The 13,078-nt window shown below is 42.8% G+C and overlaps 1 protein-coding gene across 3 annotated transcripts in view; it reads right to left on the bottom strand.

Moving 5' to 3' along the window:
* Positions 1–76: 76 nt before the first annotated feature.
* vangl1 (VANGL planar cell polarity protein 1) overlaps positions 77–13,078 on the bottom strand; it is a 29,487-nt gene continuing 16,485 nt past the window's right edge. For 2 of the 3 annotated variants that reach the window (XM_057027332.1, XM_057027333.1), the window contains exons 4-9: positions 7,832–8,263; positions 7,479–7,654; positions 4,643–4,803; positions 2,899–3,046; positions 2,426–2,660; positions 77–2,194 (exon numbers count right to left, since the gene is read on the bottom strand). In XM_057027332.1, the coding sequence (XP_056883312.1) occupies positions 1,934–2,194; positions 2,426–2,660; positions 2,899–3,046; positions 4,643–4,803; positions 7,479–7,654; positions 7,832–8,263 (1,413 nt within the window). In that variant the 3' untranslated portion in view covers positions 77–1,933. The remainder of the gene's footprint in view (positions 2,195–2,425; positions 2,661–2,898; positions 3,047–4,642; positions 4,804–7,478; positions 7,655–7,831; positions 8,264–13,078) is intronic. The other variant, XM_057027334.1, reaches the window with a different exon arrangement.

Below are 13,078 nucleotides of genomic sequence, written 5' to 3'. Positions count from 1 at the left end.
CAGATCTACATTACGGAGTGCAATTCTCTAAAAAGCAGATCTCCGAGGGAACACACCAATTAAACGCCAAGAGGAGTTTTACAAATGCTTAAAAAAATGTTTATTCTTGTACTTTACAAATGTGAAACTGTAACATGTCTTACATTTCAATGTCACATCTTCATGGAGAAGCCGCACAACAAACACTAAACCTGGACCAGGCAACAGTGTGGGAGACGGTGTCGATGCAGAAGGAGAAGGGAACCACCGCTCGTGTGTGTGCACTGGAATGGAGCGCGGCATGCATGTGCACAGGCACACGTACTGCATACACACACACTTTCATAAATAGTGTAAAAACAGCAGGCACAGTCACAGTTGGGGTCATACATAATCAGTAGCTACAGAACGTGACCAGTGGTCTTTTTTTTTGCTGTCTTGATGCAGGAACCGGGTTGTTTGTCTACTCATGATTGTTCCAGCAACAGGGAAACACGTGACGCTGCTGACGGCTTAATACTAACTTTACCGCTAGGAGGCAGTAGAGGCCAGGAGTCCTTAAAACCACAGGAGTTGGTGCGCTACAATTGACTGTCTTCTTGATTGATTTGTACATTACCATAGAATAATTCTCTTTGGTGAATTTACCTGATTATTATTATTTAAAAAAAACAAACCCAAACAGACAAGGGTTTGGACTTTTCAAATCAACTTAATAATTTCCTTTGATTCTTCCCTCCAAGTGACTGATCTGGGGTATTTGTCAAATGAGAGGTGAGGGAAAAGCAAACCAGAGAGTCCTGTTGGGAAGGAGGTTCCGCCCCCGCTGCAGCACACTACATTATCAGCTATAACAATCTAGCAAACCGAGTGAACCCTAGCAGCCCTGAAGTTTTCAATCATTCCATTGCAAGTTTTCACTGAAAGGTCATCAGAAAACCTCTGAGGTAACTCTACTTTGCAGCCTGGGCCACGAATCCAAACGGAAGAAATGATTTCTTTCTCGAGACTTCTTGTGGCGCCGTTTTCTTCACAGCGTCCTCGTTGCTACAAATCAGGCAGAAATAAAAGCCCTGAGATGCAGCAAATGAATAACGAAGGCTAAAGGTTTCAGGGCATGCTTCCACCTCTGAGTGTTTGATAAGATGCGTGGCGTGTGAGGGCGGTTCAATGTGTCATGTGAGCGACTGCACTGGAATTACTTCTGATTTCGCAGTGCTGCACAGCCAGAATTGGTTCCACTGTGGCGGTTTGAATTAGCGCTCCAAGGCGTTCCTGAAGGAAAATTCTCAACTCGACAAGCATCATGTGACTGATGACAAATAGTCATTTTCGACCGGGTGGAGCTCAAAATACTCTGTCCTTTAACATGTTCAATGTATTAACAAACATATATCCGCATTTAACGACTGTGTTTAGTTTCAACGTTGCGCAGTTGGGTTGTGATAAGAACGAGGAAACCACTGGAAGTCTCAATCTGATCAAGTCCAGAAAGGCAAAGAAATGTGCTCAAATGTTTGAGGAGAACATAGCGGGAGACGTCATCTGTTCCCATCAGGCTTCAAATTACAAAATCCATGTCACGCTATCGCTCTTTAGTGGTTCATCCGGCCGTGTCTCTGTCCCCTGCCCCAGAGTCTGCATGGCAGAAACTTCAAACATTCCCATCTTGTTTGGCCACGGACAAAACTTTTCCCTCACACATACATGGGCACAGTGTATGAGGCGTTTGGGCCAAATTGCCAGTGTAATTCTTCTTTCAGTTGTTTTTTTTCATCCAAATCAACAACAGAAAGATCACTATATTCAAATGTGTGTCATATATATATAGAATATATAAAAATGCAAAAAAAGTAAAAATATAAACCCCAAATGAAAACATCTGAGAGCAAAGATACACGTGAAGATTTAAAAAAAACAAAACAAAATAAAACAAAACGGAAATTTTCTAGTCCTAAACAGAGGTTTCAGACTGTAGCCGCAGGACAAACTTATGTGACTTGGGGTCAATGTATTCCTCTGACATCTGGATGTACGGGATCTTCTTTGCTGTCACCACCAGGTTGAAATCCACACACTTGAGCAAGAATACGGTGGCGTCTTTCAAGCCGCTGGTGACTGACGCCTCACTGATCAGTGTCCACTGACGGGACAGCCAGTGGTTCCGGCTGTACTGCAGAGTGGGTCCTGGTTTCAGGTAGCTCTCCAGGAAGGCCTGGACAATGAATTCACATTATGAACACATTGAAGGACTTGAAATATCAGCAACACTTGGTGGAAAATGGGTAAATTGATCAAACAAAGCTTAAACCATTATTTTTCCCGCTTCAAATGAGGTCATCACTGATGACAGTGAAAAGATCCTCTTACATTTCGTACTGCAATACGTCTGGCAGCGGCTAAATCAGGCAGTTTCTGGCATTAGTGAACTCCTGGAGGTACCGACCTTAGGTGTCATGTTGTTTGTAATACAGAAGGCCAGGTGCTGCTGGATGCTCTCCATGCTGTGGCAGTGCTGCTGCTTTGTAGTCCTCAGGTACTTCTGCAGGGCACGAGCCATGGAAGGGAAGATGGCCTGGGCAGCTTCTCGTGGGTCCATCACGTCGCCTGGGGTCTTCTTCTGTTCCTCTTCCTGCATTCGCTTGATGTGCGTGAATGCTTCCTCTACTGCCACCACCAGACTGCAGGGAAACACAGCATCTCCAATCAGAATCACAATGATGAAATTGGAATTTGGGAACAAACAAGATGATTCAATTATATCATACAGTAAACACAACGTTCTCGCACTCACTTGAAAGTCTGTCTTCTGAAATAGTTATCTGAGGTAAGCTAATAATGGTGTCAATGAAACAAAAACATCGCGCTATTACAAATATTCACCCACAAATGTACCGGTAATGGTGTTGCTCTCATTACCGTGCTCTGCGCTTGCGGACACGCCTCTCATGCTCTGCCTCCTCGTAGTACAGCTCGTTGTGGCTGGAGTCTCTGCGGCGGGCGGCTGCAGCGATCATAGCCCTGGATTGCGAGTGTGCCATGCCTGCTGCTGCGTTATTCCCAGGACCTGTCGTAATGACAAGATCAGACAGGAATTATGACTGCTGCCTTTACAAGGAAAGAACAATGACACCTTGGTGTTGACTTCACGTGCACCATGCTTCAGACGAGAGTGTCATTTCGTGAACAAATCTCATCTTTGACGGCATTAAAACCTCAGACGTGACACATTCATCCCCAGCGGTTTCTTTAAACTGAGCAGGGTGATAATCTTAAGAATTTAACACCTTCACGGGGTACCAACATGCAGCAAGTCTTTTCTGCAAATTGAAGCAGTCCAAACCATTTAAAGTTTACATTTCTGGCATTATGCTAGAGGGCTGCTGATGAAATGACTAATGTTAATGCAGGGTAAGAGTAAGCAGAGCTGGTGAATTATTAATGCTGGGCGGGGTGGTGCACAGACACAGTGATTTATGAATGAGAAAAGGGAGTATCTGCTCACACCAGCTCTGGGTATCACTGCACTTAGATAGGATTTATGAGGATATTTTCAATGTTAGCACAAGGCCACAAATTAAACATGACCATCAGCATATCTATTCCGACTGATATTTTTATTAATGTGTCCTATATTTCTGCCTGTTGTCTATATGTGATTTTTACGTCATTTTCAACAATCAGTCAATCTGATGTATAATCATTAATTAGTTTGTGAGGTTTACAATCGCCTGAACAGGTCCGGGCACATTTTGTTTTGGCCGACTGTGCTCTTAGCTGAATTTACTTCCAGAAGTTTAGACTTATTTATTGCCCCGTTGACGTGCCTGCAGGAAAAAGGAATTGTCAAGTGAAAGATGCAGATAAGACAGAAAGGAAAAGACAAAGAGGTCTCTGAACAGCTGCTGCAGAACGAAGGAGGACAAGACACCAGAGAGCTGTGACAGCCCGAGCAGCATAACGGCTATTGATTTATGGGGCACCTCTGTGATTGTCTCCTGCTAACACTTTAGAGGAGACAGAAGGAAGGAGGGAGGCAAATGGATGGTGAAGGAAAAAAGGGAGTGCACCATATCTGAAGCTGGAGTACACTTGAGGAGGGGAGTGATAATTTAATAGGCTTGTGCTACATTCTGCCAGCAGGCTGTAAACTTTCACTAACCTGTGGCATGCAGATAGGGACGTGTTGTCTATGTTAGCTGAAAAAACAGCCTTTTTTGGGAAATGTGAGGACAACTACACACCGGTAATATGCGAGGATACCTCATTCATTGCAGTACCAAATTCACTTACTGTCGAAAAGGTAGGCCTTCAGTTTGGCTCTAAACACATCTAAAAGGGTTAGCATCGGTACAAAGACACATAAGGAGAAGAAGCAGTCAACGTTTCAGCTAACATCTCGTGAGGACCTGCTTGAAATCAAGCAGAGCAGCAAATATCCGCTCACATTTGCATGTTGCAGCAAATTAATGGCAAGTCTCAAGAGCTTCAACTATTGGTCACCAACTTTCCAATAATGACAAGAAATTGACACAAGGTGATCTGATTCATTCTGGATGAGTCGTCAGTGTACTGGGGTTAAATCAGATACAGGCCCCAATATTTTGAAACTCAAAGTGTTAAGACAGCAACAACACGGATTTATTAAGATCATCTCACTCACCCTCAGCAGGGGCTGTTGGCAACTCACCATCCACATTGTAGACCTTAAGACCTGCCAGGTGTTTGGCTGCGCGGGACTTGGAGGCAGAAAGCAGCGCTGGGTTATGAACAGGGAAGTCACAGTAATAGTGCTCTAAGATGGCCAGAGCTGCCCGCTGGATGCTGGCAAAGAGTGACAGAGATGAATCTCAGTTAAAAACAGATTAGTCTCATTTACAAGTATGATTTCACATTAAGAAGACAGCAGTACTATGAATGCACAACGTTAGGAGCAGCCTACTGAGCCCATGAAAGCAGCTCCTCCGTTTGACGGCCATCTTTTCAGTTTCCTCCATCTCTCTTAAAGAGTTAAATTCTTATGACCTGCGCTCGTGGGACACCATTCTACAGGGACAACTATCACCGAAGTTTTCATTCAGAGTGTTTGGGGCTGTTTTTGTGCATGTGTGTATAGGTGTGTGAGAGACCTACTTTGTCCCGTTCCAGCAGAAACTCAATAAACTTTAACAAGTCCTGCTACCCTGCTGCATGCACTTCCTATTACGCTCAAAGAACACCACACTACAGACCCGTGACTCACACATGAAAGCACTGACTTTTGAAACCACCATTTTTTGTGTAAATTGCAAATTGTTTTCATGTGCCTACTCTATCAGTTACAAAATGAATTTTGATGGTCTGAACAGCTGTATGTCGCTTACTCTGCAGGAAAGCATATACAAGCCAGTTGAGTTAGTTTCCCTATAGCAACCAATCCCAACATCCCATTCGTGCACGAGGAATTCAGAGCCATTACACAGAGCACCATTGTTTTGAGGCCACTTATGTAAGTGTTGAGTCAGACTTCCTGATGTTTCCCATCTTCGCGATCAATTATTAAAATGGACCAACATGACACAAACCCAGTCCAAATTTTTCATGGTTTGATTGGTATTTGAAGCAGCTCAGCAAAACAAAACAACAAAAACAACAACAGCAACAAAAAACCCCAAGCATTCTATTCTAAATCCCTTTGCAGCATATTTGAAAATCTACTGCGCTTCAGATCAAGACAAACTCACAGAACCTTGTGTAAATAATGATACTCAGGGCTGTCCAGTAACACAAAGTAAAAGGGGAGGTCTCAGTGGTGAATAGCTCCCACCTCCCACTCTGAAATCCCTTTCACTGAAAAGAATGCATTCATATTCCCCCCATCTGCTCTGACAAGGGGAAAAATTACTTCCTCTGGCCGTCAGATTGCCATCAAAGGCCATGCAGATAAGCTGTTGAAGCCCCGGGCCGAGACTGAGTGTCTGATATGATAAGACAAACGATTGCTACCAGAAAAACAGGACTTGCGGCCCTATATGAGAGTCTATGACATATTTCTTTGCAACTACACGTATGTGAAGCTGTGGTTTGCCAAAATATGGTGCAATTACCCATGAAAGTATGCATATGCCAGTGCTTTGCTCATGTATGTGTCAGACTGACCAGATGCTGTGCCCCTGTCCATAGGGAGCACTAATTGGCTGTTTTTTCAGTGTCTGGGTGCAGCCAGACCTGCTGCAGGCCAAACAGAGATGGAGAAAGAAAAACAGCCCAAAGCAGCCAGCTAACAGACATCACACATACTGTAAGTGACCCTTTTGAGCAACGCAGTCAGTTAGAATTAATCATTGCCCCATCAGGATTATCAATCAATGATAACCGAGTATACTGACCTATTCAGTTTCCCCTACTACAAACTTCAAACAGGTTGATTCCATAAGCTAACCACCATTATATTGTTTATTATCAGTGATATGTAATACATTTCCCTGTACATTCATCCCTCTTAAAAAGAATTAGCATGTAAACCATGGCCAAGTTTAGTTAAATACCGAGATTAAAAGGCATAAATATGAAAAATGCAGTTCAGAGAAACAACAGTACCGCTCTTAACGTTCTACTTTACGAGCTCTCTGTAAACATGCCACATGATAAAACCTTAGTGGCTCTGAGCCTCTCTGTCTCTCTCTCAGCCACACATGCATGCATGTCTCCCTTTCTTTTATTCCCACATACATTTGTGCAATGGTTAACACCTCCCTCCCATTAACTATTAATCTCTCCTTTTCTGTTCTTCCTTCATTCCCCACTGTTGTATTCAGCCTGCCTCAGGCTCCTGGGGTTCCTTCAGCTCCACCCTCTATCTGATGCTCATTTCTGCAGGGTTTCCTCTCTGAAGTGTTCCCCACCCTCTTGCTATTTCTTACTTCTGGCACAATTTCCTCCCTGATTACCCACTCTGACAGTGTGTCTCTGCAATCTCCACCTCTTCTACCTGATATCTACTTTTCCTCTACTACGATCACTAATATATTTGTGCATTAGCCTTAATGCTAACAGGTATTATGAAATCCTCAACAGTAAAATAGTACCAAAAAAGTAGAATATATATGTCTGCAGGTAAGCACCGACTGGTCTTTATGAGAAATGATGCAGGTAAGCTCTGGCAGCAGCTTATTTCCCATCTTTGCAGATAACACAGCCCCCCCCCCCTCCCAAATTACTTCACCACGAGGGCACTAATTACAAGTCATTAATCCTCTCTGTGGCTTTTTAAAAGCAAAGATCTGCAGACGGTGTCAGCAACAGATGTTGCCATCAATCTGATTGATTTGTGAGACAATGTTATAAACATTTTATTATATAATTTATTCTAATTTATTTGTCATTATTCTCATTTATTATTATTAGTGAGACATTGCTGTGTTTTTGGTGTATATAATTGAGACAGACGATTAAACTTCTGCCAGTGTGACCTGCGCCCTACACACCCTGACCCCAGACGACACTAGCGTGATCCTCACCTGAGCTGGCCCAGGTTGTAATGCCTTGTCTCGCCATCTGTGGAGCGTGTGACACAAACGGAGAAGCCCGGCTGGAGCTGTCTGAGCTCCAGAAGGATGACGGCCAGGTAATGAATGAAGAGCAGAGCATCCACCAGGGACACGGCGTACTGGACGATTCCCTGATAGTTCTCATCCTGAGAATAATGACATTTCAGAGAACCACAAGACCAACAGGAATGATTCAGCTTTGAATGTTTATGATGGTAAAGGGATGAACAAAGCCACACCACCACTAATGCAAAGGTCTGTTTACATTTACAGAAATGAGTTGGGATATTTTACGACCTCCTCTTAACTTTATTTTGGCTCACCTGCGTATCAAGGATTCTGACTCCATAGAAGAGCCAGTAAGACCCCACAAACAGCAGCACTAGAACCGCAAGCAGCGCCCTGAATATTAACACACGTGGAAGGCTTGCCCGCGTGGGCCTGAAGAACAGCGCCCAGACAGCCAGCAGCAAGATGAGCAACTTGAAGGCAACAGAGATGAAGAGGCCTTCGCAGGCCATGCCGCAACTCTGCAGCTTCTCAGGCCAGAGGAGGTGGGGGAGCACCAGGAAGGCCAGAGGGGTCAGGAACACCAACAGGCCGAGGATCACAGCCAACGTCAGGGTGAAGTACCGGCGGCAGTCCAACCCCACGCTATCCTCCAGATCCTTGGTGATTCGAACAATATCTTCCTGGGACAGACTGTGCTCCGACGTGCCTGTGATGGCTGTGGTGGTCTCCCCCCAGTTGTCATCCTGTAAATATGAGGAGAAAGAAAAAGAAATGTCAATCAGTTGGCACAAATGTGCAGCATATTTTTCTACTTGTGTTCAAAAATTCATAATTACACTTGGGAACAAAAGTTTTGTTGAGTCAGGTCTGACAGCTGTTTTTAACTCATTTTTGGGTGTGGAATTCAAAACTGATCTCTATCTGTTTTTCTCGATCACGCCACCTTTTTGAACTCCAGGATCCCCTATAGATAGTTCACAGTATCCCCTATAACAGGCATGTCCAAAGTCCGGCCCGGGGGCCAATCACGGCCCGCGTTAAGATTTCATACGGCCCGCAACTTCAGTCTTACAATGTATTATTTATGGCCCGCTGGCACTAACAGAATAAATAAATCACTAAAATGTAATTCCTCCTTTCTTGTAGATCTTGTAAAAGACAAGAGCAAAATTTACTTGTTTTAAACTTGGATGATAACAGACAACTTTGCATTACATTTATCAAACTCATGGAAATTTAAGGTATTCCATATAGTTTAGTGTTCAATGTTATCTGACTCTCCAGATATGAATTAAAGGCAGAATTGTGTTTTTAGAGTTGTTCACGTCTGCCTGAGTGGCTTATATTTGGTTACACTGCCATTTGAAAAATAAAGAGAATCGTGACAATGAAAATTGTTTTTTAATAGTGTACATTTGCATGTAACTTTTCTGGTTAAAAAAACATCAGAAGGATCTACTGGCCCCCGGGCATCTTCACGTTATCAAATCTGGCCCTCTTTGCAAAAAGTTTGGTCACCCCTGCCCTATAATATTGATAGTACTGACCTATTTGGAGCTGCACAAACAAGTTTCCACGTAGCTGTAGATGAGTCCAATCCTAATCATCTTGCAAGTCTACAGCTAATCAGTGGAAGTTTGCTTATCTGGAGGGTTAGCTGTGCTAGAAGAAAAACTGACTGCAATTTTGGAATCAGCGTTCCAATTTTAGTTTTAATCAGCATAAAAATCTAACTCAACAGAATTTTTTCAAATTGTTCCCCAGTGGTATCATCCACCAAAAAGGGTACATGTACATTGTTTTTAGAAATGAGAAATGACACGTTTAATACAGAGGACGATACATAAATCTCAGATTCATTAACTCTTGAAATTGGTTGGAAAATTATTATTTTCCTCCCATAAGATGCATTCTCGCTTCAAATGGTGCAGGTGTGCAGGGCAAGTAAAAACCACCCTTTTAATTGGACACATGTAGAAAGTAATCCTACCAAATGAGGTGGTCATGTGGTTGTGATTTATGTGCATTCTTCCTGTGACTTGGCCTTCAGATTACCGGTATATACAGTACAATTTCTAAAAGAACTGCTGCTGCAGAGAAAGAATGTCCCCTTTTATTGAAGGAATTCTGATATTTTCTTGTGTGTCAGGGATGAAAAGAGAGAGGAAGAACTGAAATTCAGCAGGCTAAACAAATATCAAATGGAAAAAGCCAAAATAGAGGGAGCACGGATAGACGGTAAAAACGAATAGAAGTCAAGGTGAATTCTCTAAAGCCAAGATTTCTCTTCGGACTGGATGACTAAGAACATTCATCATCAAGAGCCACATATATCGCCTCTACTGAAGAAGAAAACATTAAGGAGGACATCAGACATGTAAAGACGCTTTCATCTGAACTATTCTCCTAGAAAGAGGCTTATCTCTACAGGACATTTTAGTAAAGTCCTGCAAAATTTCAGCAGCTAGTGCAATAACAACCTTTTTTTTTGGTTCTGACTGATGGGTTCTCTAAACAAAGGCAAGGGAGGTTATTTCCAAACGCGCCAGAATGAAAAGAATAAAACAAAGGAAGTCGGAAAAGTAAACAGAATGAGCTGCCAACTGAGCTACGGGCTGATGTCTGGGTCTGACTGCATCCGCAGATAATGAAGGTCAGCGGTGTTGCAGAGTAGCCTCCAGACCCAGAAAGATAACACTCTTTAACAAGCGGCACAGCACAGTGGGAACGGAGCTGCTGAATCCTGCTCAATTTGGATTACAAAAGGCTTATAGCCACAAAAATGCTCAACGCTATTTATCAAAAATATTTACTTATATCAATTTAGTCATATTTAAAGGCTGGTAATAAAAAAATATTTACCCCCAGACAGCTTAGAGAGCTTAGGGGGTTCGGGGGAGGTGGAGGAGGATAGTGGACTGGGACTGGGAATATCTCACTGGCCTCAGGAGTTGAGATGAAGCAGAAAAATGGTAGAACTGGTCAGGTATTTCTCACAGTCAAAACAAAACCACTGATTTGCTCCATTTCACTGCCACAAGAACAAAGAAAAGGCAGAAAACAAGACAGAGAAAATACATTCTTCCGTCTGTATCCACGAGCCTCAGCAGCCAATTGTTGCAAAATAGAATTATCGCGGCTAAGCCATGAGGAGGTACGCTAAAATGCCAATGCCATGGCAATACCATTTTAAGAAATTCACGCTCTTCAACTCAAATAAATCAAATAAACTACCTTTGGTGACAAAAGACACAAGGACACATAAGCACATGTATGTCATGGTGAACAGAAATAGAACTCAGAAATGACAACCACCAAACATGTCACAGTATTTTCCATTTATAGCTACACTATTTTTAACGGGAGCCACATGATTACTCTTGGCTTGTTGGTATGGATTTTCACCGACTGTCCTTTTGGTGATGCAACACTCTAAAATGTTTTTTCAGTTTCCTTTGACCTTTGGCGTCCCAGCAAAGCTGTAAATACTCGTCTCACTCTCAGAACCGCTATGTACAGAGCCAAACATCACGACTGACCTGACCGTATGAGCAGTAAACCAAGGGGAGGAATGCGTGACCTGGGTTCAAGAAGTCAGGGAGGTGTAATGTTATAACAACCCTGGAGCTGCATTAACCTGATATGTAGGTGAAGTAAACAGGCAAAGCTTCCTCCTAAATGCTGCCCAAAAGAGAGAAACCTGGCATGGAGGCAGATTTCCAGTTTTAGAACTGCTGCTTTGGTATGATACACAGCTGGGAAGCTGCCATACTGACAGAGAGTCACATAGTTACAACAAAAGTAACACACCACATTGATGTTTTGTTCCTGTTAGTGGAGATAAGAGCCGCATGGAACGGGACGGAACAGAACAGTCTGTAGGGAACTGGGCTGAAAAGCGGAGGGTTCTTACTTCGAGCCCCAGTGCAGACAAAACATGAAAGGTGTCTTCACCCGTTGTGTACCATCCTGGTTACCCCCAAAGGGATAAAGTGGTTAAGCAGATGAGAAAAGAATAGAATATTGTCACTGTGCAGTAATACAACTACGTACATTCAGCACTTGGGCACTGGACTCTTAAACAGAAAATTTAAATAATATAATGTTCAGTCAATAAAATAAATACATTGTTATCATCTTGCACGCTAAGTAATATTAATGTTATACCCTAGACCATCCAGTCACTGCCATTGTATGCATTAGGAAACTGCTGCAGAAAATATAAAGTTAATTCTAATAGATATTAGTGGATTTGTTTCAGGTCAGAGTTAAATGTGCTGATAGCTTTATTTAAATAAACCTATGTACTGGTACAGGGTCTGAATAAGAGAATGTAAGCAGGCAGTGTTAGAAAATGTGTATCTTTGCTGGTGACGGACTTCAGTTTTACCTGTCCAACAGAGGCAGAAGCAAGGTCTACGTGCGCACGGAAAATCAATAGACTTTGTCAGTGATGTTGAAGGAGTCATTCTCCAGTAACCACTCAATTTGAGAACACCCATGGGGGATATTACTGTCTTGTTTCATTCTACATTAGAAAGGGTTGGGTGATTATCAACTATTATGAAGGCTTAAGTTGAGAGAAGCCAATAATTATCGTATGTCTACTCTGCTTATCTTCAATATACAAATCCCCTACATGGCTCAATGGTAATGAATTGTGCTGTATTCTTCCTGCTGTACCTGGGTTTTCCCTCTCCTGGCATGACTAAAAATAGATAGGGGTGACCCACATTTCCTGTGGGATTAACCAATCACCACTGGCTGATTTGGTTCAGTACCAGCCGCCTTGCAGCAGACCAGACCCATTCATCACAGAAAAAAAAGAATGGGTGAAACAGAGAAGACCTGCGGGGAGGGGGAAGAAGGGAGGAGACCTCGGCAAAAATGTTCGATAACAAGACAACCAATTATCGTGAGGAGTGGGGTTGATCCAGAAAGTAAGGACAGTTGCTGTACAAGGGTCAGATATGATTACTCCGGACGACACAAGCACTTGTGATGGAAATATTTTCTATATTTGCTGTGATTTACTTTAGCCTGGAGGTACAGGACAGTTTGACAACACCGTTCTATGATGCCTGGTTAGGAGTGATGAAAAACATCTGACAGGACAAGATTCAAGGGACACAGCGCAGTTTAATGAAGCTGAAGTCTAAGGAGGCTCTTAGCATCTTGGCAGACATCTAAAGGAAAAATGCCCCCCACTCACCTACAAACTGAAAATGCACAAAAGTTATGTGGTGCCAAAATTGTACTTTACAGTAATCTACCTCTGTGCCAAGCATCCATATCAGCAGCAGATGCAGCCAGATGTGGCAGAAAATACTTTCTCACTATCTGATGGCAGGAGAGCGTGCCGACGAAGCCTTTAATGACATTTGAGGGGGAATGTAATACAATACAGTTGATGCTGAGGTTCTAATGCAGCCAGAAATTACTTGGCTAACCACCGTTGGGTAATAGATTTCATGTGTTATATTGACAGAAAACAAACCAAAATTGACTTCAAAATGTTCTTTATGGGCTGTTTGCCTGCATTATTGTATAATGAAAAG

The sequence above is a fragment of the Takifugu flavidus genome, chromosome 3 (genome assembly GCF_003711565.1).
Source record: "Takifugu flavidus isolate HTHZ2018 chromosome 3, ASM371156v2, whole genome shotgun sequence".
NCBI classification, from domain to species: Eukaryota; Metazoa; Chordata; class Actinopteri; order Tetraodontiformes; family Tetraodontidae; genus Takifugu; species Takifugu flavidus.
The sequence above is the reverse complement of the archived record's forward strand: the minus strand, read 5'-3'. Positions and strand labels throughout refer to the sequence as shown.